Consider the following 27556-nt stretch of genomic DNA (forward strand, 5'->3'; position numbering starts at 1 on the left):
ATTTAAAAAAATTAATTGGATAACAGTCTTCGGCTGTTAATGTACACACAATTGCCTCTGAGCAAGGTTCGTTGAATACAGTGAACCTCATTATTAGATCAGCATGCATATAATAACCTCATATAATAAGGTTATACCTCATAAAAATGCAGTTCAAACAATATTAATATTTTAATGTGATGGATGTGCCGTCTCCTGTCTTCAGCCATAAATCCACAGACAGACCACTGATCTTACTGATCTTTTTAAATAGGGTGTTTTGTCAGTTTCCTTCAAGAAACTGCTGATTGGGGTTTTGTGGGGTTATGAAAAAAACTACATAAATCAACAGCTTTTAGCATACATGTTTGTGTGTGTGTGTTATGACAGATAATCTCTCTCCAGTTCAGTAGTAGGAAAATGGAAGTCTTTGTTATGCGAGGCAAGACATGGAGCGCACTTCACATGACCAAGCTGTGAGTGGAACAGTACTTCACACAAATTTGACATGTGCATTATTGCACAAATTGGTGCCCTCCATATGTGTTGGACTCCAACCAACCAACTCCAACCAGAAGTGCCAACTTGAATACAATATTGGGTGGCCCAGGTAAGCCCTGCCCTGCATAACTGATCACATAAGAGTAAGGTTACCAAAACTTTCCATCATAGAGCTTCAGTATGCTGATGACAACATAGTGTGTACACACACAGAGGATGACCTCCAAACCATCTTAAATATCTTCGCAGAAGCTTACGAAAAGCTTGGCCTATCGCTCAACATCCAAAAATCAAAGTGCTGCACCAAGAAGCGCAAAACCCCTCTGCAGCGCCCCAAATCCAACTCAATGGTGTAACATTGGAAAAAAGTTGATCACTTTTCCTACCTGAGCAGTTATCTTTCCACAAGGACCAACATTGATGCCGAAATCCAGCATCACCTGAGCTCTGAGAGTGCAGCTTTCTCCTGACTGAAGTGCAGAGTGTTTTAAGTGCAGAGAAACCAAAATGCTTGTTTACAAAGCTATTTTACTACGAACCTTACTGTATGCTTGTGAAACATGGGCCACTTTATAAACGTCATCTCCAACTCTTCAAAAGATTCCAGCAACGGTGTCTCCGAAAAAAATTACAGTACATATCACTTGGGAAGACAGACAGACTAATGCCAGTGTACTGGAAAAAGCAAATATCACCAGTGTTGAAGCAATGATTCTTCAACATCAACTGTTGGACTAGTCATGTTTGGATGTCTGATTATCATTTCTACAGCAACTACTCTACCTGTATTCCGAACTTCAAAATGGAAGGCGTAATGCTGGTGGTCAACAAAAGAGGGTCAAAGACTCTCAAGGTAAATCTAAAAATATGCAGTATAAACACCAGCAAGTGGGAAACACTGGCCTGCAAGAACTCCCAATTGGAGAACAGCCTTTACCAAAGTTGTCGTTGACTTTGAAGATGCTTGAACTCAGGACAAAACATGCTAAGAAGAAGGCATGCTCGGAAACCTATGTCCTCACTGTGGAAGGACATGTGGGTCCAGAATTGGCCTCCACAGTCATTTACGGACTCACTGTTAAGACCATTTACAGGTAGGTAGCCGTGTTGGTCTGCCGTAGTCAAAACAAAACAATAATAATAAAAATTACTTCCAGTAGCACCTTAGAGACCAACTAAGTTTGTTCTTGGTATGAACTTTTGTGTGCATGTGTATCTGAAGAAGTGTGCATGCACACAAAAGCTCATACCAAGAACAAACTTAGTTGGTCTCTAAAGTGAGAGCTGGACCATCAAGAAGGCTGATCGCCGAAGAATTGATGCTTTTGAATTATGGTGCTGGAGGAGACTCTTGAGAGTCCCATGGACTGCAAGAAGATCAAACCTATCCATTCTCAAGGAAATCGGCCCTGAGTGCTCACTAGAAGGACAGATCCTGAAGCTGAGGCTCCAGTACTTTGGCCACCTCATGAGAAGAGAAGACTCCCTGGAAAAGACCCTGATGTTGGGAAAGATGGAGGGCACAAGGAGAAGGGGATGACAGAGGATGAGATGGTTGGACAGTGTTCTCGAAGCTACTAACATGAGTTTGGCCAAACTGCGGGAGGCAGTGAAGGATAGGCGTGCCTGGCGTGCTCTGGTCCATGGGGTCACGGAGAGTCAGACAAGACTGAACGACTGAACAACAGCAACAAAGGTGCTACTGGAAGGAATTTTTTAAAATTTTTTGTTAAGACCATGTTCATGGAAGACAATGAACGAGGTTATCGCCAAAGAAGATGAAGATGGCACACACATCATTTGAATGGCAGTGCCCATTAACTTTGGAGGGGACGGACGGACCCCTAATTTGGGGGGGGGGGTAGGGGCGAAGGGACTTCTTGCCCCTAGGAATTGGCTCCTATGACCTCAACCACCACAGCCCTAATGCGTCCATTAATTCTGCAGATGAGGCAACGGTGAGCATTTCCCTGTCGTCTCCCTTTCCCCTCACTGACGGAGCAAGACATTGGCTCTCCAGAGAGGTGGCACACCCAGTTCCCCCCCGCTGGGTACTTGGCACTGAGCGCCCTTGAGGTGGAGAGGTAGAGACTGCTGCGCTTCTCTGGCCGGCGGCGGCCACCCGTCCGTCCTAAGCCCGTCGAAGGCAGCCTCTTTCCTGGGGGCGGCCTGGCTGCGCGCCCTCCTTCCCTCCCCGACGCAGAGCTTGGGCTGCGCCAGTGCTCTCCGCTAGGGCGGGCCAGGCGGCTGAGCTTCCCGTCGGTTCGTTTGCGCCACGCCCGGCCCGGGAGGCGCATCTCCGCCCGTTTGAAGGGAGAGACACTGGCGGGGGGACGGAGACGTGGAGAGTCCCTGCCTGGCGGCTCTGGCTCCGGACAAATGCGCGCCCACCGTGAGGAGAGCCCGGCCAGAGTTGGTCGGCCAGCTCCGCCGCCGCCGCCAAAGCCCTTCACCTGACGCCGAAGTTTGTTCGCGCCTCTTGCACGTGGGAACGGCCCCGGAGAGGAAAGTTTGGAGTCGGGACGCTTTGCGCCGCGAGGAGAGTCGAGTCGCCGGCCAAGTTTGGCTGAAGAAGGAAGAGGGTCCCTTTGGCGTTGCCGTGCTATCTCCCTCATGCCCTCTCCAGCGCCCTCTTCTTTGGCACGATTCTCTCAGCCGTAATGTAGAGGAAGAAATATTTGGAACTGGGTAAGTATTTACATTTTTTTTAAAATTAAATTATTTGTATATATATCAGATTTGCATCCGAAGATCTCAGGTCGGTTCACAGCATAAAAAAGACAAAATAAAAACACAGAATGCATAATGAAAACAAGAACAAAACAAACCACAAAAAGGACAAAGAATGGTTGGTTAAAGTAGAATCATAGAATTGTAGAGTTGGAAGGGTCCTTAGGGTCATCTAGTCCAACCCCCTACAATGAGGGAATCTGTTTGCCCAACCTGGGGCTTGAACCCACAACCCTGAGATTAAGAGTCTCCTGCTCTAGGAACTGGGAGAAACAAGCATTTTCAAAATACCCTCGATTTTATCTTAAAATGTGCTCTTAGCTGTTGCTCCTTAAAAGGGCTATGAGAAGTAATCAACTTCTGCAGTGCCAAATACAGAGAGCTTGTTCCCAGTAAAACAGTGGGGCTGAAGAAACATGTGCAGGATTGCACTGTTAATGTTATTTTTATTGCTGTTGACTGCTTTGTGGCTTTGTGACTGTGTTTTATAGGTTCAGTTGAAATGCACCTGTTTTTTTATTGTACCTGCTTTTGCAGTATGGAGCAGCTAGCCTGCGCTTAAGTTTGTTTCGAAGTATTTTAATTTGCCATTTAACATGACTGGTGTTTTTTTTCCTTGTCTACTCGTTTTTTAAAAAATAATGCACCTCCTTGCACTGCAGTTAGCTGCCACCTCTATTCCATCATAACTCTATTTTAAATGATCTGATCTGGAACGAGTTGTGATATTAGCTCTCATCTGTGTACCTGAGAGCAAATGGTTGTATCTTCCAGTCACATAGGTGTGATCTGGGATCGTCCAAACCACTTTGTGGAGTGCAGAGATTAGCTCCTTATTTGCAGAGCTGTGTGCCCACACTTTGGGCTTGTTCACATTTCACCATTATTTTTAGCTGTTAGCCCTTGTTTTCTCCATTCCAATTCACACTTCTGTTTACTACACACTCACTGTGCTTCCGGTGTCGAATTTTCAGTCCGCATTCACACAAAGTTATCCAAAAAGCATATGCATCCTGTTAGAAGATACTGCTTTTTCAAAAGTGTTGTTCCTCAAACCGATAGGAGTCTTTAAGCAATTCCTAATTCATCTCTGGCCAAGGTGTGCACACCTTTTGCATAAGGTAAAGGCATCCCATTCGCCTGATGTATGTGCTGTGAAATGCACTGAGGGAAAAATCTTCACTGCACTCCAGGGTTGCCAACTTGAATAAAATATTGTGGGGGCCCAGGTAAGTCCTGCCCCACATAATCGATCAAATGACGCAGTGAACACACACCATTTGAATGGGAATGCCCCTCATATTTTTATTGGGGGGGCTGGAGCCCCCACTGCCCCTAGGAGTTGACCCCTGTGCTGCACTGTAAGGCTGGAATGTGAACACAGCTGTCCACACCTGCGTGTGTTTGAATTTGTATATGAGGAACAACTTTGGTCTTTCCAAAGGTGAATTGGGCTCACTGCCTTGACCAATGCACAGTCACTTACAAGTATTTGTGGCCAGTCTTGTGGGCAAATATCCTTGCACACATTACCACAAAGGTGGAGGCACCTATTTATTGTATTTCTTAATGTGCCAGTATCGTTTTTAATTGTTTGTGTGGATCATGCAGTAAGATCTTGGCTGTGCGCCTGTAAATTTCATTTACGGATGGCTTGCGGTTTTCAGTAGAATTTCATCCTGTGGACAGATACTCACTACAATAGCAGCAGTATCCGATTTTTCCCCAGTGCAGTCAGAGAGGCATGAGCCGTTTGTGAATTGTTTTCCTTCCTTCTGTGTCGCTCATACTTCCCTTTTTAAACAATGGGTGGGCCTCACTTTTCCTGAGTACCACCAGTGCAAATCTTGTTGGTCTTTGGGAGTTTATGCTGTTACCACGGCTAGCAGAATCCCAGCTTTAGCCTTGTTGTTGGGATTGACAGCTGTTTGTGCGTTTATGTGCATTAATTTTCCATATTGAAATAATTCGACTCTGTAATCCTAAAAGGAGCATGTTCCCTTAAGAGGGTTAACATGATCTTGGTGTGGTTTTGTGGCGTGCTAAAAATACAACAGTAGCTTTACACTTCTCTAGCACTTTTCTCTAATCCTCACAGAGAATAATCTATGAAGAAGTATCCTGCTACCCATGCTTCTGTGCAAGAGGAAAGATAATGGCTCACAGGGAAATGTCTTACTATGGGTTTTTCATTTCTTGACCCTAACACTTCCTATTCTAGGCCAGGGTGTGCCAAAAGCTGACAACAGTGCTGTGTCACACTCTGGCACAGTTTGCATGCAATGCTAATCACAAGTGAGTGAGAGTGCAAGAAATGAAAATAGTAGTCCCTTCACTCCTCCTGCAGTCCTATTGCTGCTGTACTACTCGGAACAAAGCCATAGTTTGCCTTTAGCGTTAGGTGCAAACCACTGCAAGCATGGTTTGTCATGTTTCCGACAAACCATGAAGTGTAGCCAAGCAAAACAGGTTCACACATGAAACCAAACCAAGGGGAGTATATTGGATACAGAGGAAAAAATAAAAAAAGGTTTTTTGGATTTTTATTCAAAACTATATAGCAGAGGTCAGGAATCAGTGGAAGAGATACAGGATTACTTAAAAAAAAAGAAGATACCAAAAATAAGTGAAGAAAATATGAAAATTTTGAACGAGCCGATAACAGAGACTGAAATACACCAAGCAATTACTAAACTTAAATTAGGAAAGTCACCAGGTCCTGATGGACTAGCTGCAGTACATTACAAAAAATTAGAGGACTCTATAATAGCACCATTAAAACAAATAATGAATAAGAGCATGAAGGAAGGGCAAATACCAACTTCTTGGCAGGAAGCAAATATTGTGTTAATACACAAACAGGGAACAGATGGAGAGTCTGTGGACAATTATAGGCCCATTTCTCTTTTAAATAACGACTACAAACTATTTGCGGGTATTCTGGCCAACAGGTTGAAGAGGGTATTAAAGGAGGTGATACACGAAGACCAAGCGGGGTTCCTGCCAAACAGACATATAAAATCAAATTTGAGGGTTGTGATAGATTTAATAGAATATTTAGAATTAAGACCAAGTAAGAGAGCGGGCTTTATAATGATTGATGCTGAGAAAGCATTCGATAATCTGTCAAGAAGTTTTTTATTGAAAGTGATGGAAATGTCATCAGTAGGAGAAGACTTTTATAGAGGAATAAAATCGATTTATGAGAAACAATCGGCTAGTCTGGTAATAAATGGTGACAGAACGGGAAGCTTTTTGGTAGAGAGGGGCACCAGACAAGGGTGTCCCCTCTCACCACTGCTGTTTATTTTGCCATTGGAAATATTGTTAACAAATATTAAAGAGGAAGAAGAAGTAACAGGAATAACATTAGGCAAAGAAAAATTTAAAGTCAAGGCATTCGCAGACGATATCCTAGTTACAACGGAAGACCCGGAGATAAGCATTGCTAAAGTGATTGAATTAATTGAGGATTTCGGAGGAGTATCTGGATTTAAATTAAATAGAGGTAAAACAAAACTCCTGACAAAAAATATGCAATTGAATGAGCAAAATGCGTTAGAAAAGCAATTGGGTTTACAAATTGTTAAAAAAGCTAAATACCTAGGAATAGACATAACCATGAAAAATATAAATTTGTTCAAAAATAACTATGATAAAATATGGAAAGAGATAAAGAAGGAATTTGAAAGATGGAACAGACTAAACCTATCTTTATGGGGAAGAGTATCAATTATAAAAATGAATGTACTGCCGAAGATGCTTTACTTATTCCAAACTATCCCAATTATCATCAAAGAAAACTGTTTTGACGAATGGAGGAAGGACATCACAAAATTTGTTTGGCAGGGGAAGAAACCCCGGGTAAAATACAAGCTGCTAACAGAACGGAAAGAAAAAGGAGGTATGGCGCTCCCGAATTTACAACTATATTATGAAGCTGAATGTCTAATATGGGTCAGCGACTGGATTAGATTGGAAAGGAACAGACTATTGGATCTGGAAGGATTTAATTGCAGCTTTGGCTGGCACGCGTATCTCAATTATGATAAAGCCAAGATAAATAAGGAATTTACTAATCATATTCTGAGAGGAGCACTGTATAAAGTGTGGAAAAAATATGAAAGATATGCGGAAATGCAAACACCATGGTGGGTATCCCCGATAGAAGCCATCGCTAGGAAAAGATTAAATATAAATAAAATTTGGCCGACATATAGACAGTTAATAGAAAATCAGGAAGGTAAATACAAATTAAAATCATATGAGGAACTAAGAGAGTACGGAATTGACAGATGGCAGTATATACAATTGAACAGTATGCTTACGGTAGACATAAAGAAAGGTTTTTCAAAGGAAACTTCCAAATTTGAAAGTGTGGTGATCAAAAATAACAAAAAAGTACTTTCGGGCGCATATAATTTGTTACTGGAGTGGGATTTAATGGGAGAAGAGGTTAAAGAGGCAATGCTAAGATGGTCCAAAGATCTGGGATATGCAATAAATTTGGAACAATGGGAGAAACTGTGGGGAAAGGATATTAGATTTACGGCTTCATACAATATTAAAGAAAATTTTTTTAAGATGCACTACAGATGGTATTTGACCCCCGTGAAACTCGCAAGTATTTACAAATTGAAGTCCAACCTGTGCTGGAGATGTGGGAAAGAGGTGGGGACGCTACTACATATGTGGTGGCAATGTGAGAATATAAAAACCTTTTGGGTGATGGTACATATGGAAATGTCAAAAATGATGCAAAAAACAATGGTAAAGAAACCAGAGGTTTATCTGCTAGGTTTATTAGACGACCAAATACCAAAAGGAAAGGAAAGTGTTTTCCTGTATGCTAGCACCGCCGCCAGGATGGTGATAGCAGCAAAATGGAAGACAGAACAGGTACCAACAAAGAATGAGTGGTTAAGTAAACTAAATGAGTATTTACTAATGGCAAAGTTAACAGCAGCAATAAGAAACCAAACACACCAAAAGTTGAAAGAACAATGGAAATGCTATGAAGAGTATATGGAAAAGTACTGCTCAAAGAAAGAAGTGCTAATATGCTTGGAATAAATAGGTATGAAGGAATTCTAGGATTAACAAATTAATCGAAAGATTTAATAAAAGGAGGATAGAACAATTTAGTAATTATGAAGGTACAAATAAGGTATAAATAAGTAATTAGGAACGTACAAATAAGATGTATATAGCTTTAAGGAAGTCGATAGAGTGCTGGAGGGAAGTCAGAGGGATATGGGGGGGTGGGGAGGGTGGGAATAACGGGAATGGGATGAGATCAACGATATTGTATGGTACTATGGAAATGTATAAGATGTAATGTGTGTTCTCTTTTAATCAATAAAGTTATATTTAAAAAAAAAAAAAAGAAAGAAACCAAACCAAACCTTGGCTTAGCTCTGGGTAGCGAGGCAGCAGCAGGACCTGGGGAGGAATGAGGTTGTCGCGATCTTCATTCTATGTGTCGTGGTCCCATTCCAAAACACAATGACAGTGGCTCTTACTCGAGAGTAAGGAAGAGAACTTTATTCAGGTCATAACAGTAACAGGCTCAGCACCAAGCACAAGGCCCAGGAGTCAGGATTCCAAGGCACACAAGCAAGGCAAGAGATGCAGGACCAAACTGAAGCAACCAAGATGTCCCAATGGTTGTCACACCCCTCCTGTCAAGTTTTCGAAGATGAGGCAGGAGCGAGCTCACTCACGAGACTGCCGCAGGTTCAAATGTGTGTTCCACCTGGGCAGATGCATCTGCTCCCTCCTACGCAGGTGGTGCTTGGTTCTTGGCAACAAGACTGTGTCCTGCTTTACTGATTCCAGCGTCTCTGCCTCCTCTTTTCCCACTTTGCCCCTCCTGCTGGATTATTGAAGTCCTCCCCCTTCCCCAGTGACACCTTGTGCTCTGAAGGAGGGGCGTTGGAGAGCAACATCAGATCTGCTTCCCTATCTCCAACACCTTGAGTCACAAGGGGGAGACTTCTCTCCCAGGATACCAGCCTTCAAGCCCCGCCCCCTTAGCCCACTTCTCCTCCTCCTTCCTCTAACATCTGGGTCTGCCAAACTATGGCAGGACCTCACAGAAACAAGGGACCCATGACACTATGCATTTGGACACAAATTTAGCCATCACTTGGCTTAGAATTAATATGGAAGCCTGGTCAATGTGGTGTTCGATTGAAGCTGCAGCAACATTACACTCCCAGTGTTCAAAAGTAGCTAGGCACCAGGTATGTTTTAGGACTGGCACGGGTTCAGTTGTGACCCAAGTGGAGATCTCTGGGCGCCAGGCTGGCGGCTGATGTCTTCATCTCTAGATGGCCCCTTCCAGCTTTCTTTAGCAGAACAGCTCATTTATTGCATATATCCCAACTTTTCACCCAGTGAGCTTCATGACTGAGTGGGGATTTGAACCCTGATCTCCCAGGTCCTGGTCCAGCACTCCAACCACTATACCACCTTGGCTCCCTAGAGTTCTTCTGCTACGGGGCAGCAAAGAAGTAGGTAAATAAATATGCGGAAAGCAAAATGTCACTTAGAGAAAGATCTGAAATATTTTCTTTGAAGCTTGGATTTGTTTTGTTCTGGATTGTTATATTTGATGTTTTGATGTGTTCTAAGCTGCTTTGAGATCCCCCCCCCTTTAAAATATAAAGCAGTGTAGAAATAAAATGAATAATAATAATAATAATTTATTATTTGTACCCCGCCGATCTGGCTGGGTCTCCCCAGCCACTCTGGGCGGCTTCCACCAAACATTAAAATACATTTAAAATATCACAGTTTAAAAACTTCCCTAAACAGGGCTGCCTTCAGATATTTTCTGAATGTCAGGTAGTTGTTTATTCCCTTGACTTCTGATGGGAGGGCGTTCCACAGGGCGGGCGCCACTACCGAGAAGGCCCTCTGCCTGGTTCCCTGTAGTTTTGCTTCTCGCAGTGAGGGAACCGACAGAAGGCCCTCGGCGCTGGATCTCAGTGTCCGGGCTGATTGATGGGGGTGGAGACAATAATAAATCTCATGGGGTGGGGGAGCACATAGGCATTCTGTTGTTACGACCATAACCTAGGTGCCATCCATTTGGCAATCAGCTTACATATCTGAGTTTCTAACGCTTTACACTCCTGTCACCAATAAAAGCGTTAAGACTATGTTGGCAGTCTTATTGTGAGACACCCATGAGTTGCATGTGGCAAGCCTATGCATGTTGACTTGAAAGGAAGCCCTGCCGTGTTCCGTGAGACTGGTTTCCATGTGTAGGATTGCAGCCTGAGGTCCAGAAATACAGAGCTGTTTCAACCACCTGGACATCCATGCAATCTTGCGCCCTCTTTAAAAACAATCAGTTCAAGTCTGCCTATTTGCTCTTGCACCAATGGAAGTAGCAGGTTATCGGTGCAGTGTTCATGCGTAGGATGGTGTGTCTTTACGATGTGTCAGTTGCCTCACACAACCAATTTAAATTGGTTTCCCAGCTGCTAAAACATTAGAGTTACTTCTTTGTGTTTCCACAGACAGGAGCATAGAAAAGTGCTTTATTCTTTGTGTTTCCACAGACAGGAGCATAGAAAAGTGCCAATTCAAGTCATTGGTCCATCTTGCTCAGTATTGTCTACACTGACTTGCAGCAGCTCTGCAAGGTCTCAGGCAGGGGTCTCTCCCTACCCATCCGTGCTGAGAATTGAATCTGAGGCCTTCTGCTTGCCTATTACTGAGCTACAGCCTTTCCCCAATATTAGTTCCTTTGAAGAAGTCCAGCTTCTGTGTGACAAGAGTCTCTCTTCCTGATTGCCTGTTTGTGTGAAGTCATTCTAGGCTGCTGAAAGCGGCAATGTGCATGTTAGTGCACATTTATAATCCAAGTGCTTAAACTTGAGATACCATCTATTATTGTAACTTGGTGGAGTCAATAGCATGGTGAAATGGCTGCTGCGTGTATCCAACAAGCAGAAGAAAAAACATTTGTCAAAATAAATTTCAGAGGCAAAATCCTCTGGTTGTTTTCCTTTTTTTTTACTGTAGTTGCAAAGACAGAACAGACATTGGACCTGGAACAGGACATGAAGAATAAAAGGAACAGGGAACCCTTCTGATCAGAATGAAACAGATGCTGAAAGATTTTTCAAATCTACTGCTAGTTGTGCTCTGTGATTATGGTGAGTACTTGGTGTAAGCCGTTGGAGACAATTCACTATGGTTATTTTGGAATCTCTTGTAAATGGGTGGCTTGATGTGAACAGAAGAAGAAAGAAAGAAATGGAAATAAAGTGTTATAATTACGTATCTGTTTGCACCTTTAAATAATACTATGCACAGCCTTCTAAAGTTTCTTAGAAAAAGATGGAAAGGACTATATCTGTGTTTTCCTCTAGCAGTATTGCTGAAAAGTCAAATCTTGCTCCAACCAACCCTTTATTTCACGGGTAGAAAACTTCTAGTCTAAGGACCATTTCCCCCAAACCTCGTCCAACAGCTGACATCAGTCACCTTCTTTTCTTCCAAGTTTTAACACACCTTCCCTTCTTTCCCCCACCTTCATAGTAGAAGCTGTTCCTTTTCTTTTCAGTCACTGAAGATTCTCGCCCGACCTCCTTTTCTCCAAGCTAAGTGTTTCCAGACCATAGCTCCTTCAACCTTTCCCCCTCTAATTTTGTTTTGCGCAGTTTTTAAAAAAATGTACCCGAAATAGAGTACACCAGAGACAGCATTAAGAGGTATTGCTGAGAAATACATGTTACGTGGCTGGAAATAATGTACCGATACTTATTTATAGCATTTCTGCTGCACTCTTCAGCTGGAAGAGGCTCCCAGAGCAGCTTGTGGATATCACTAATAACTGCCCCACTCCTCAGGATTACATTCTGAAAGGCATGACACCAAAGGGAAGAAAGGATTGGGGGGCGGGACCCGAACTCTGGTACTCGTTATTAGTTGCACATTTGTTTAAAAAGGCAACGGTAAAGGGACCCCTGACCATCAGGTCCAGTTGTGTCCGACTCTGGGGTTGCGGCGCTCATCTCGCTCTATAGGCCGAGGGAGCCGGCGTTTGTCCACAGACAGCTTCCGGGTCATGTGGCCAGCATGACAAAGCCGCTTCTGGCGAACCAGAGCAGCGCACGGAAACGCCGTTTACCTTCCTGCTGGAGCGGTCCCTATTTATCTACTTGCACTTTGACGTGCTTTTGAACTGCTAGGTGGGCAGGAGCTGGGACCGAGCAACGGGAGCTCACCCTGTGGCAGGGATTCGAACCGCTGACCTTCTGATCAGCAAGCCTTAGACTCTTTGGTTTAACCCACAGCACCACCTGGGTCCCGCACATTTGTTTAGCTCCCAGCAATTGAAATACCTTCTCAGAAATGGCTGCCGTGCAGCTGGATGCTGGCTTTTTGGGGTGGGGCTTTGTCCTTCTGGGGCCCAGCCATTATCTCATCAGGGCCTGCAAGAAAAGAAGCTATTGGGTGTTCAGGTAACACCACAGTCCCTAGAGTTGATGGATCTGCTGCAGAAGGAGGGTTATCGTTCAAGAATTAGCCCTCTGCCCCAGTCTTCCTAGAATTTGCCGTGATGGACAGGTGAGGTCCCCAGGCTTCATTCAGGAAGCTTATTGGATTTCGCTGGCATCTCCTCACATCTGCCACAGCAGGAAAGTCTCGGAGGTGACCCTGGTGACATCCACCAGCAGGGGTGGAACTACTATGAAACTAATGCAGCTTAAGTTTCAGGGCCCCTAAGCCTGGAAGGTCCCCAGAAGCAGCTTTAGTCCATGCTGCAAATTAACGAAACAGGTATTCGAAGCAACTCAACCCTCAACAATCAATCAAAAGTTTGTTGCAGATCCCAGTTCCTGATTTCACATTTGCTATATGAGCATGTGAGAGCAGGCAAATAGCCAGATAATGTGTAAATCAGCATCAATTCCCTGCTCTGCTCCCCCAGCAAAGGAATATATGTATTTGGACACACACACCCCGCCGGAATCAAGCCAGCTGCAAAAGCTCAGATTTCACCTATTGGACTCCTATACATGCTGAACAGACTAGAGGACAGGATAGATCTCTGTGAGACACCACAGGGAATAGATAATAGAGGGTCCTGCCTTGTGGGAGGCCGAATCCTTCTCTTCTGGCTTTTGTCAGTTTTAATTTTCGCGTCTAAATTCCTTCTCTTTCTCTCTGTGATGCAGAGGCTAAATGAAATATTCATAAGCTCTGTCACAAAAGAAGCCTTCAAAAAGAGCGCTGCAGCATATTATTCCGTTTTTTCAACTTGGGTGGTATTTTCTAGAATTCTGCTTCAGATGCCACCTCTCTTTTCATTTTTATCTTAACTACTATGCAATGTAAATGAAGCATTAGTGGGTCACGGTGAAGGCGGGAATGGCAATGGCTTGCAGAGCTCAAAGGCTGGCGGGCGGGGAAATAGCTCACCAAGCATTCTTCTCTTCCTGCCCCCGTTGGTTAAATAGTTCGGAAGGAAATAGACAGGTGAGCTCATCACCCACAGACTTCAGAGTCCTTTAGTACAGTGAAGATGCTCCAGGTTCCTCAGGGCTTTCCAGCTTTCCGAATGGTACAGTATTATGTCTTAAGACTTTTGAATACTAAGGACTATTTTTGTGTCGGAGGTCAACTCTGTTCTCTTGTAACTTTCTTTCAAATCACTGTTGTTCTTCAGTCGTTCAGTCGTGTCCGACTCTTTGTGACCCCATGGACCAGAGCACACCAGGCACGCCTATCCTTCTCTGCCTCTCGCAGTTTGGCCAAACTCATGTTAGTAGCTTCGAGAACACTGTCCAACCATCTCATCCTCTGTCGTCCCCTTCTCCTTGTGCCCTCCATCTTTCCCAACATTAGGGTCTTTTCCAGGGAGTCTTCTCTTCTCATGAGGTGGCCAAAGTACTGGAGCCTCAACTTCAGGATCTGTCCTTCTAGTGAGCACTCAGGGCTGATTTCTTTAAGAATGGATAGGTTTGATCTTCTTGCAGACCATGGGACTCTCAAGAGTCTCCTCCAGCACCATAATTCAAAAGCATCAATTCTTCGGCGATCAGCCTTCTTTATGGTCCAGCTCTCACTTCCGTACATTACTACTGGGAAAACCATAGCTTTAACTATACGGACCTTTGTCGGCAAGGTGATGTCTTTGCTTTTTAAGATGCTGTCTAGGTTTGTCATTGCTTTTCTCCCAAGAAGCAGGCGTCTTCTAATTTCGTGACTGCTGTCACCATCTGCAGTGATCATGGAACCGAAGAAAGTGAAATCTCTCACTGCCTCCATTTCTTCCCTAACAATCAGTGTTAGGGAATATTAAAGGGAAATATTGTGGGGGTGGAGATGTGGGATAATTCAAAAGGTTTGTGGGAGGAGCAAAATACTTAAAAATTGTTAACTGAGTATATTTTCTCCACTAAAAAATACTGGGGTGAGTTGATAGGGGAAATGCTGGAAAGGGTTAAATTGTGCTGATAGGGATAAATGAACACCCTCCCATTCATGGCCAACATGATAGGCTGAACTTTACAGTTGACCATAAGATACTAAGGAGTTCAGAAAGTGTTACTGCATTTCTAAACAAATGATTGAATAAAATCTCCTTTTCTCCCTGCTCTCTCACACATTTCCCTTTAGTAATACTTCACAAAATTGCATGTAAGCAAATTTTGATGCGTTGTCTTGAAGTTTGATATTGTTTTAAAAGTTTGCATATCTTACGTGGAAGTCTTCTGAAATAGGCATTGTGACCAAAAAACATTATGGGGTGCAGAGTCATTTCTGCTGTGGATTCGGTAGTAACCTGGAGCCATGCATGTAATGAATTGGGCAAATTTAGGCTTCTAGAGCCTCTTATAACCAGCTGCATCTGCCTGTTGCTGAGTAACTGACCACCAGCAGGTTGAAAGAATGTTTTTGAGAGCTGCTTGTTAGTGCAGAGTGTGAAGGTTACATTGGATTCCCTGGAAAAAACAACCCACCTCTTAAATCTCCCTATATTCTCCCCTTCCCCTTGCCTTGATTCTTTCTGTTCAACTATTGACCTTGTCAAATATCTTCTTTTCAGTTCTGGGAGCAGTGGAATATCTCCTCTTGGAGCAAGCAACTCACGTAGCCTTGAGCAACGGCACTGTGTCAGTTAGCTTCCAGAATTATTATGACAGCAACGTGACATTGAAAAATGGTTCCATCCTGCTCATAGATGCCAGCACCAATCAAACTGTCACCAGAAAACAGCTTCTGCAAAACCAGTTCCAAGATACTGTTGTCTTTGAGTGCTTCCATTTTAAGAGTGCCGGGAACTACTGGTTCAAAATGGCTCCTGAGAACCAGTGGAACGGAGAGAAGACCCCACTGAGTGTGGTCTGGCCTGTATTCCACTTCGATTTGAGGAGGTCTTCTGAAGCAGTTGAGTCTTCCCTTCAGCTCAGGCTGTTTACCGATGAGTATTTGTGTCCGGTGAATTATACGGTGGTTTCTCTGGATGTTGTACTGACCAGCCGCTTCTATGAACTAGGGGAACAGATCTCGAACGAGACTGTGGGACTGAGAACTAGGAAAGAGCTTTCTCTCGCCAGGTCCCAGTGGGTGACGCTTGACTGTCGCTCGGTTGGCCAAGAAGCCTACATGACTGTATTCCTGAAATCAGCAGAGACCAAATCAGTCATTGCTTCGGAAGGGCCTATTGATCTCGCGCACAGATTTGGGTACAAGCTGGTCGTGGCAGCAGAAGTGACATGTGAGTCTTCGGTTGTGGTTTCTGTCATTCCTCCTCCCTGCACTTCTCCTGGTGGGAACATTGCTGTGTTCAAAGACCTTGGGCCTACTGGTCAGAGGGCGTTAAGGCTGCAGGAAAGTGTCATGAATCCAAAGGACGGCCAGATAGAATTCAACTGCACATTGTTCGACGAGGGCACAAGCAAATACTGCTTTGAATTTAGCCTTTTGCACAGAGACAATGCCCCACCAAGAGCGAAAGAATGTGCACTAATCCAGAGGAATGTTGGTCTGTATTACCTTTTGAGAAAGGCTTCATTTGAAAACACAAAAGGATTATGAGATGTCTTTGTGATTGCATGCCGTGCATCTGTGCATCGTAGAGCCTGGAATATGATTGCATTTGCAGTATGACCCACTCCCAGTGCAGAGCTGTGAGCACAGGATAGGACACCCCCATAAAATATGATGATAAACCCTTTCACTGGCCCTTAACTAGGCAAGCAGCAGGGAGACCAGACAAAGGCTGGCAGGTGACAAGGATGGGAAGAGCTCTGTAATACCTTATGGGAAACCCTTCTTGTAACAGAGAGAGGTTGGGCGATTGGTTTACTCTCAGATTTTTGCTCATTTTCTAAAATGCCTTGTCTCATTCTGATGATGATGATATTATTATTATTATTATTATTATTATTATTATTATTATTATTATTTATACCCTGCCCATCTGGCTGGGTTTCCCCAGCCACTCTGAGCGGCTTACAACATATCTAAAAACATAATAAAAACATAAATCCTTTAAAACTTCCCTAAACAGGGCTGCCTTCAGATGTCTTCTAAAAGCCAGACAGTTGTTTATTTCCTTGACATCTGAAGGGGGTGGGGTGTTCCACAGGGAGGGCGCCACTACCAAGAAGGCCCTCTGATCCATCTCCCTGCTTTGCCAACCAAAAGGGATTCTAGATAGCCTTGGGCAAGCCACTGTAAGCATCAACTCAGAAAGGGAGTCCCCAAACCCTTAGAGCATGGGTAGGCAAACTAAGGCCCGGGGGCCAGATGCGGCCCCATCGCCTTCTAAATCCGGCCCGCGGACGGTTTGGGAATCAGCGTGTTTTTACATGAGTAGAATGTGTCCTTTTATTTAAAATGCATCTCTGGGTTATTTGTGGGGCATAGAAATTCGTTCTCTCCCCCCCCCAAATATAATCTGGCCCCCCACAAGGTCTGAGGGACAGTGGACTGGCCCCCTGCTGAAAAAGTTTGCTGACCCCTGCTTTAGAGAAAAGGACTTGGGGGAAAGGTGTAACTTTGTGGTAGAGCAACGCTGGTCACATGCAGAAAGTCCCAGGTTCAATATCTGGCATCTCCAGGGTAGGGCTGCGAAAGACTCCATAGCTCAGGCACTGATAACACCAAGGTTGCAGGTTCGATTCCCGTTAAGAGACAGCTGGATATTCTTGCACTGCAGGGGGTTGGACTAGATGATCCACAGGGTCCCTTCCATTTCTATGATTACCTTCTTAGAGCTGCTGCCGGATGGTGTGAACAATTCTAAGTTCTACGGACCAGTGGTCTGACTCTATGTACAGCAGCTTCCTCTGTTCCTATGTCAGAAAACTCCCTGGTGCGTGCTCATGGTGTGGAGACATGCAACCCCCCCTTTACAATTTACAGCAGCAAACCGCAAGTAGGGCACTTGCAGTGTGAAGTCTAAAGCACGTCTGTTTCTCAGCTTAGCTCGCCCTGCAGAGTTCTTGGGAGGAAATGAACTACAAGGCTCTTTGCATCTACTCACGTGTAACCCAGGTGATAGCTAATAAGGAGGCAGCTGTGAAGATGTTTGATCACATTTGCCTAAGGCAGGCATGTCTAACAGGTAGATGGTGATCTACCAGTAGATCACTGGACGTCTGTGGTAGATCACCGGTAGATCAGTGGCTGCCCCCAAAGAAGCTAAAAAAACTTTTGTTGTTGTTCAGTCGTTCAGTCGTGTCCGACTCTTCGTGACCCCATGGACCAGAGCACGCCAGGCACGCCTATCCTTCACTGCCTCCCGCAGTTTGGCCAAACTCATGTTAGTAGCTTCGAGAACACTGTCCAACCATCTCATCCTCTGTCGTCCCCTTCTCCTTGTGCCCTCCATCTTTCCCAACATCATGGTCTTTTCTCGGGAGTCTTCTCTTCTCATGAGGTGGCCAAAGTACTGGAGCCTCAACTTCAGGATCTGTCCTTCTAGTGAGCACTCAGGGCCAATTTCCTTGAGAATGGATAGGTTTGATCTTCTTGCAGTCCATGGGACTCTCAAGAGTCTCCTCCAGCACCATAATTCAAAAGCATCAATTCTTCGGCGATCAGCCTTCTTGATGGTCCAGCTCTCACTTCCATACATTACTACTGGGAAAACCATAGCTTTAACTATACAGACCATTGTCGGCAAGGTGATGTCTCTGCTTTTTAAGATGCTGTCTAGGTTTGTCATTGCTTTTCTCCCAAGAAGCAGGCGTCTTCTAATTTCGTGACTGCTGTCACCATCTGCAGTGATCATGGAACCCAAGAAAGTGAAATCTCTCACTTTGGCTCCCCTAAAAAACTTTGGCTCCCCTAAAAATGCTCAACATCTTTGCCCTGCACCCCTAAAATGACCTGAATCACCAAAAATAGGGCTTTCCCTCCTAAAAAGAAAAGCTCAATGTCGCTTTCCTCTTCCCCAAAGAAGCTCAACAACTTTTACATGAACCCCCCAAAAAGGGGGTAGATCACTGCCAGTTTTTAACTCTGTGAGTAGATCACAGTCTCTTGGAAGTTGGCCACCCCTGGCCTAAGGGAATGGGGAACCACATCGCCTGTGCTCTTATTCCACATGTAAAAGGAAGTTAGGTCCAGTCGCGGACGACTCTAGGGTTGCAGCTCTCATCTCACTTTACTGGCTGAGAGAGCCGGCGTACAGCTTCCGGGTCATGTGGCCAGCATGACTAAGCCGCTTCTGGCGAAACCAGAGCAGCACACAGAAACGCCATTTACCTTCCCGCCGGAGCAGTACCTATTTATCTACCTGCACCTTGACGTGCTTTTGAACTGCTATGTTGGCAGGAGCAGGGACTGAGCAACGGGAGCTCACCCCATCACGGGGATTTGAACCGCCAGCCTTCTGATTGGCAAGCCCTAGGCTCTGTGGTTTAGACCACAACATCACCCACGTCCCTTCCACATGTACTGGGCACTATAAGATTGACTGCAGAGCCCAAACGCAGGCTGTGAGGAGCACTGTTTTACCATGTTTCTATGCTTCAGTTGCTATCAATGCAGAGTCTGCACTTTGGGGGAAATAAAATAGAAAATTCTTTCCAGTAGCACCTTAGAGACCAACTGAGTTTGTTCTTGGTATGAGCTTTCGTGTGCATGCACACTTCTTCAGATACACTGAGACAGAAGTCACCAGATCCTTAAATATAGTGAGGGAGTGGGGAGGGGTATTACTCAGAGGGTGGTGGGAATGGGTGATCAGCTGATAGGTGTGGAAAACCTGTTGACGACTCTTAACGGCTGCAATTAGTCTTGCAGGGAAAGGCAAGGGGTGAGATGGCTAAAGATAGCTTTGTTAAGTATAATGAGATAAGAATCCAATGTCTTTGTTCAGACCAGGTTTCTCCATGGTTCTAAGTTTGGTGATTAGTTGCAATTCAGCCACTTCTCTTTCCAGTCTATTTCTGAAATTTCTTTGTATTAAGACAGCTACTTTGAGATCTTTTATAGAATGTCCTGGGAGATTGAAGTGTTCTCCTACTGGTTTCTCTGTCTTGTGATTCCTGATATCAGATTGATGTCCATTTATCCTTTGGCATAGGGTTTCAGTGTATCTGAAGAAGTGTGCATGCACACGAAAGCTCATACCAAGAACAAACTCAGTTGGTCTCTAAGGTGCTACTGGAAAGAATTTTCTATTTTGTTTCGACTATGGCAGACCAGCACGGCTACCCACCTGTAACTGGAACTTTGGGGAAAATGTCAGTTCCAATCAGCTGAATGAGTGTTAGCTGGGAAAGGTGTGGATTGCTGCCGGCTGATCTCGTTAAAGCCTCCTTTCAGAAGGGCAGGGCAGTCTCACCCCTGCCATTAGCTGGCAATTGCTCCAGAAACCATTACTGACGCTGATTATGTAGCTTGCCTGTTACCTAATCTCTAGCTTCTCTTTCTTTTGAAAAGGGCATGGCAAGATACCTTGAAGCTTCAGGCACAGTTAGGAAGACAGGACACGTCACCACTGGGAGAATCCACCTAATTCATTAGCAGTGGGTGCAGCCTAGGAGTGTCATCTTTTCATATTCACCTTTTCCCTGTGCTTCTTAGCAGCGTGGCATGCAGATTCCTTGCACTGCAGGGAGTTGGACCAGATGACCCTCGTGGTCCCTTCCAATTCTATGATTCCATGTTAAAACAGGGATGAGGAATGTGTGGTCCTCCCAGATGTTGGAATACAGTTCCCATTCACCACCGCCCCCCGGCCATGCTGTCTGAGGCTGGTGAGAGTTGGAATCCAAAAACATCCGGAGCTTCACGGGTTCACGGGTTCCTCAATTGACAACTCCCCCCCCCCATTTTTAATCTCCATGTCAGAAAAAGACCCACCTGTTTATTTTCTCCTGTTAAAGTAAGGTCACCTTTTCCATACCTGTTTTCTCTCTGGTCCCATCAGCCACCTGCCTTCTGCTCTCATTTGCGGCTTAGCAAAATGAATGTTCTGGTGGACGATAGGGCCATGAGATGAGCAGGAAGAAGAAGAAGCTATAGGTACAGCTTTCTTGAGCGGGGGGTGGGGTGGGGGTAGAGATGGCTTTTCACTGGCCAGCATCTCGGACCTTTGAGTTGGATAACTAAGAAGGACTCTGTGTTACTGAGGAACACAACAGGTGTGTTGATGAGTCTACACTAACGTGTTCTGCTTGCACCCATCAGTCCCAGAAAATGGAGCCTGGTGGCTGTGGTTCTTTTATTTGGGCTGAGGGGGGTTACCAGTGGCCCTCCAGATGTTGTTGGACCACAATGCCCACCATACCTGACAATTGACCATGCTGCCTGGGATGTTGGAGGACAACAACAACTGGAGCACCACAGCTTCCCCATCCCTGATTCAGAGGTTCCATCTTGTCTGGGTGGAGTCATTTGCAGATGTGCAGGTGACCTCAACGCAGCTGTGACCTCCAGCTTTTTCTCCTCTGCATCTTTATTATGTAGCATCTCCGCATGGTGCTAACATGGCACATGGGCCAAATGAAACCCAGTCCAGATGAGGCTGAAGCAGTGTTGGCCTGCAGCTCTTTTGACCTAATGTTGAGATAGCATCTGACTTTGGGGCTGGTTCCCACACGTACATACTCGAAATTTCTTAACACTTGATGTGTGCAAGCTTAATGAGTGAATTACCCTACCTGAGAAGTATTGTTTTTGAGTTGACATTGAGTGATAATAGTTTCTACCTGGGGTGTTGTGGTCTCATTTGCTTATGTGATTTAGGAACCAATAAATAAATAAATAAATAAATAAATAAATTATTTGTACCCTGCCAGGGTGGATTTGATTTAAATCAAACTGATCACTAGTCCGTAAGGCTTGATTTAAATCATAGTTTTCTACATAAAGACTAATTTTTGCTGGTATAACTTTAATATGCAAGTAGATGAAGATTTTTTAGAATAACAACTTTTCATATTAGTTTTTTTATCCCCAGTTTAATAGGTTAATCATTCATATTTGGACAACTTTTCTGTTGTACTTAGGAAGGAGAAAAATAATCATTACCTTAATAATAACAATTGAAATAGATTGATTAGATCCATTCCACTCCAAACAATCAGAAAAATATTGTTTCTATTCTATTCACTGAACTTCTTGAAACTTAACACTGAAGGGGTTGATTCTGTATTCATAGGTTTGTAGAACAATAGGATTCAGGTCTTTTTCTCAACTCTGTTCATGTTATATAACATTTTTGCTGTGAAGAAGAGGCATGTGATCTCTGCTGAGTCAAATTCAGTTTTGAGAACTGCAAAAGTAAACCAAGCACCTGTGATAATACCTTGTAGGCAGAGAAACTGCCCAATAATTTTACAAAAACCTCTGGAAGAGCATAAATGACAATGTGAATGGATTAATGGAATTTATTTACAAAAAAAAATTACAAGTGTTTATAGTCTTATCCTCTTGCAAAACATCAGGGCAGTGTACAACAGCATAAAAAACATTTAAAAGCAATGCATATCAATAATTAAAATGACTGGCTAATTCAGGGACATTTTAGACAACTGCATAGGCCTATGGGCATAAAAAGTCAACAATAAGTGGCTGAAAGCAAAAAGTGAGATGTGTTTTTACAAGATGCCCAACTGATGCAAGTGATGTTTGCAGCTTTATGTATGGCAGAGGAAAGGGCATCCCATAATACAGACAGAACAGTGGCCAGATTCCAGGTCACTGCTCTGTTGCTACTTAAATGTTGTCACTTGATGCTGTAATTAGTAAGTGAACAACTGAACTCGTCCTTGGACGGAAAGGCAAATTGCAATCTGAATGCTTCATTTTCCCACAAGGTGGAGACTTGTATCCAATTTAGACGTTCCCAGTGTTAGTCACACCCTCACATCTTCAAGCCAGGACTATTGCGACACACACTGGATACTGAAAATTGTCTGCAGCTGGGGTCAAAGGCAAAAACTTACTTCTCCAGAGGGTTGGGCCACAATATGTTTGTTGCTCAGAGTGCCTGGTGAGGTATTGTGTTCAATAATAGTTCTGCCTGTGGTGTTTTGGTCTCATTTGCTTACGAAAGTTAGGAAATTGCCAATAACATGGCTCTGACCGCATCTGTCTTCCATGCAGTGTGTAGGGTAGATGACGGAAGAGGCATTGCTGTTACGAGGGCCGTCTTAACCATTGAGCCTACTGGCGCAATGGCCTGGAGGGCACCTCTGCCCTCCAGCCCCGCTGGCAGCGCCCTCCGGCTGCCCGGCGGAGCGCGGGAGCGGGAGCTGGCCGGCCGCGCTGTGCTGCGCCCTCTGGCTGCCTGGCAGAGCATGGGAACGCGAGCTGGCCGGCTGCACCGCGCCCTCTGGCTGCCCGGCGGAGTGCGAGCTGCCCAGCCACGCCGCGTCCTCCGGCTGCCTGGAGAAGCGCGAGTTCGCTGGCCGCACCAGGGCGCCTGATATGCTTAAGACGGCCCTGGCTGTTACCCCTGGCAACCAGCTCTGGGTTATCTGATAGGTGGAATGGTCAGCTCACCGCAAAGGCACACTTTCTGGAAAGACCTCTCAGCCTGGAGAGTGTTGCCCTTCAGGTGACCACCCGTAGTTAGTTTGGGTCCAGTACCAATGGAGGACCTGTGGGCCTTTCAGATGTTGTTAAAACTACAACTTACACCAGCACCTGCCAGCATGTCAAACTGGCCAGGCATGATGGGTGTTGTAGTCCAACAACATCTGAAAAGCCGCAGGTTCTCCATCCCCTCCATCGCATGTTGGCGAATCACCCAGGTCCTTTGCATTCTCCACTTCCTGCTGTACCCAGCACCCATTTTACAGCCCTGTTTGCATGTGGGAGAACTTCCTCCCTGTAAGAGATTGAAAGACTGGATCTGCCTACTAATATCTCGTAACTGGATCAGTCTGCTAATAGAAGGCTGAGGGTCAGATTTGAATGCACCTGTTTTCAAGACTAGAAATTTTCTGTCTCTTTAATGGAAGGTATCCCTTCAGTAATGCAGAGTTTGTGTATTCACAGGATCCTGGGGACTTTGGCAGGCCTGGAGCCCATGTAGTGTGACTTGTGGGGACGGCACCCGAGAGCGCTATCGAGAATGTCTCGCGTCTTTCCCGTTCCCTGTAAAGCAAGGCTGTGCTGCTGGGAGACAGCAAGAAACGTCTCTCTGCTCCTTGGAGGAATGCTCCAGTACGTAGTCTTTATCTTGAGATTGCATTCTCACTCACAGTGAGTCTGGGGAAAGGGCAGGATAGAAATAAATAAAAAGGCAATAATAATAATATTATTATTCTCCTCACCTCTTCGTTTCAGTGCATACAAGCTTTGTCCATCCCAGTGTGTTTTGTGTGGGGACGATTGTCTTTGTGAAACTTCAGGATAGGCAGAAGACCCCAGGGGTAGAGCTAAAATGTTCCATAGGCAGACACGCAACGTGAAGGTGTCATTTAAGAATGACATACACACCTGCAGAATGCCGGTGCCTGAACTACTGTGGTTAAGTTTTCCCTGTCCAGAAAGGGCTGTACCTGTCATATTGGGTGCAGTTAGTAAAAGGTGTCTGTACCCATTGAGGCTAGCTGGGCCTCCAATGATTCGGGCAAAAGGTAACCCCATCCAGAGCAGACAGTTGACCCATTTCCTGAAGACAGGAACCACTCACCCACAGCACTTCTGTCATGCCAGGATTCAGGCTCCACCCCACCACTGTATCCAGGAATCGGGCTAAGGACTGCACAAATACCCTTGATTCAGATGTTATGGAGAAATAGAGCTGAGTGCCATCAGTATCCTGATTGTGCCTTGCCCCCAAACCCTGGCAGACTCCTGGCTCTCAAATTTCAGAGGCGCCTTGTGTGACACTAAAATCCACTCCCCACACCTCTTGCATGCTATTCTGAAGCATTGTTTTGGTGACTTCTTTAGTGGGGCGCCCAGCATGACTGCCCTGGTTACACCACCCTAAAACCACCTCTGCCACAAACTGCTAAGGACTGTGTCCAGCAGCTTCAAAAGACCGAAAATGAAGGTGCAAGGAACTTTTTTCCTAGGAATGTGATGAGCATTGCTATCTATTCAGCAATGTACTAGTAAATCTATATCTTCTGGGACTGCTTCATGTGTGTAGTTCTGTTTTTAGAGTTGCATTAAGGTGATGGCCAGGTATTGATTAAGGTCTGAAATGCTTTTGTTGAACTTCTGCATTGAAATTCGTTTTTGTACACTGCCCTGGATGCTAACCAGTTAACAAGGGCAGTTAACAAACTGAGTGAACAAATAAATGAATAAAGTAGGTTGGGAGATGTTGGGTTTGGGCAGAGCTGAATCCAAGCAGAAGGAAGGAAGGAAGGTATGAAGGCTAGACGTGATGTGTGAACTCAAGCTGCAGCAACCAAGATGATAGGCAACATCTCAGCCAATGAAAGTATGAGTATTGGATCATATAGATGCAATATCAAAGTATTTGTGATAAGAATATTGGATCTATATGTAGCATTTACAGGAGCCCTGTCTTGCCCTCCTACAATTTGCTGCTCTAGAAGTGGCAGTCTTTTCAATTAGAGGCCCCGACTGACTCTTGGCAGTGATGGAGAACAATTTCTTGCCCTTTGTTTCATGGGTTTTGTATTTGGGAAAATACCTTGTAAATTGACATCTGTTCAGCAAGTTACCTTTTTCATTTCAGCCGCTAAACCTGTACCCATCACACCTCACTACCCTTCTGAAGACGGCCAGAAAGCCAGTAATAATCTAGTAACCGTCACTGGCATATCTTTGTGTTTATCCATCATCTTTGCCACTGTCCTGATCGCCCTATGGAGGAAGCTTTGGAGGACCCAGAAGTGCAGCACCCCTGTGCGCTGCGACTCCACCCACTCGCCCAGCTTCCGGAAGAACTCAGACGAGGAGAACATCTGCCAAGATGAGAGGCAGCAGCGAGAGAGCTTTTCTGAGGGAGAAGCCGCTTGCTCGCTTTCTGGAGAACCTCCAGATATGCCCTTGAGCTCCAGGAGAAGTCTTTATTTTGCTCCGGAAGGAGGAGGGGAAGGGGCTTCTGCTAGCGAAAGCTTTGAGTCCGCAGCTCAGAAAATAATCCCCCCCATTTTCAGCTACCGCCTTGCACAACAGCAGCTGAAGGAAATGAAGAAGAGAGGCCTCACCGAAACAACCAAGGTGTATCGCGTTTCTCAGAACCCTTTGACAGACACGGTGCTCAACAGCTCTGTGAGCACAGAGAACCAGGAGGCAGCAGCTGGAAGCAAGTTTAGAATCAAGTCTCCTTTTCTGGAGCAGCCCCCTGGCCACCCCAAATCCTTAGGAGACAGGCCCTGTTCTAGGGCGGATTTTACGCTGCCTCAGGCCAATCCTGCCTTGAGCCCTTGTCAGTCCCTTATTAGAAGAGCTCACCCTAGATACCTCGAGAACAAAGGAGAGCCATTGGAGAGGGTCTGCCCAAGAAGTTCGCAGTTCAGAAGAACAGCCAGCTTTCACGAAACCAGAAAAGCCAAGCCGTTCCGGAAAAGAAGCATGTCCACCATGACACCGTGCCAGACCAACCTCTACCGTGGCAGAGCCAGAACGTGGAGTCGTGCCCCGGAAGGAGAGCACCGGCCTAAATCTAAAAGCACCAATGAGAGCATTGAAGAGTTTGAGCTGTATTATAGTACCACTGAATCAATGGCCTATGGAGCACACAATCCCCATAAATGGGAACCCCCGGGGAAGAAACTAGACTCGGTCACCAGACGCCAACCAGTGGCCCAGGCACTGTGCGTTGATAGATCAGAGCAGAAGAGAAACGTAAGAGGGCCTCCCCTGGGCCGCGTGGATGCTTGGAAGAACGAATCTGCTGTGGTGGCTCTCAAAGATGTGCACCAAAGAGAAGGTACTCTGAGCCCTACACAGTACAGAAAGAACAAGTGCCAGAGCTTCCCATCTGACCCCGAATACTGCTTCTATGACAACACTTCTTTTGGCCTGGCTGAATTGGAACAGCAAATGACGGACCTGCCTGGGTATTTTGCGTCCGATGAAGCAGGTGAAATAAATACCTTAAGTATTGACCATTTGGTGCTCTGACTGCCTTGCCACCAATCTTGTAGCGAGACAGAACCCGTGGGCTGATATGAATGGTGGCCAAAAATATAATAAATGGGCTTTCTAAAAGCACCACCAGTCAAATTCCATCTCATGGTGGGGGAATGAGGCCCAGCTGTTGTTTCGCTCCGCACTTCTCCCCGCTTCCTCAGCCACTTCAGAGCAGCAAGCGGGAAATGATGCCTTCACATGTATAAATAAGCTTCCACTAAATTATTCTGCACTGAAAACCTCTGTCCCTCAGTCATAGTTCGACTTCAACGTTCAAAGAACCTCAGAGCTTTCTCGAAAACAAAACTTGGGACCTGATTCTCCATGCTGCTTTTCCCTGACACAGCTGTTCACATGACTGAGTTGTGAGAATACCAATGGTCAGGGCTTTTTTTCAGCCGGAACTTGCCGGAACTCAGTTCTGGTGGGTGCCGTTGCTATTCCAGGTGAACGAGGGAAGTGTTCATGACGAGTTCCGGCACCTCTTTTTCTAGAAAAATTGTGCTGCCAATAGTAGTTGACCCAGCCCCTCCTTCATGATTGTAGCAGCTACCGCCTTGTGAATCCATCCTCTCATTTGTCCACAAACCTTCTTGTAAATTGACTGGGAAAGGTCTATGCATGACATTGGCAAGGTGACATGCCTGTATCATAGTATTCTGAAGCCCATCAGATGAGACTTGAATCTCTTCAGGAAGCTGCCAGTCAGACCATAGATTCATCTAGTTTAGCATTGCCTATATCATCCCATCTTAAAAAGCAGAGACATCACCTTGCCGACAAAGGT

General features: G+C 45.1%; 1 protein-coding gene across 1 annotated transcript; it reads left to right on the forward strand.

Annotated features, from left to right (window-relative positions):
- Positions 1–3093: 3093 nt before the first annotated feature.
- On the forward strand, positions 3094–27004 carry THSD1 (thrombospondin type 1 domain containing 1). The gene is made up of 5 exons (XM_033142760.1): positions 3094–3168; positions 11248–11381; positions 15284–16222; positions 23704–23871; positions 25367–27004. The coding sequence occupies exons 2-5, from the start codon at positions 11324–11326 to the stop codon at positions 26758–26760; spliced, it is 2559 nt and encodes an 852-aa protein (XP_032998651.1). The 5' UTR covers positions 3094–3168; positions 11248–11323; the 3' UTR covers positions 26761–27004.
- The last annotated feature ends 552 nt before the right edge of the window (positions 27005–27556 follow it).

The sequence above is a fragment of the Lacerta agilis genome, chromosome 3 (genome assembly GCF_009819535.1).
Source record: "Lacerta agilis isolate rLacAgi1 chromosome 3, rLacAgi1.pri, whole genome shotgun sequence".
NCBI classification, from domain to species: domain Eukaryota; kingdom Metazoa; phylum Chordata; class Lepidosauria; order Squamata; family Lacertidae; genus Lacerta; species Lacerta agilis.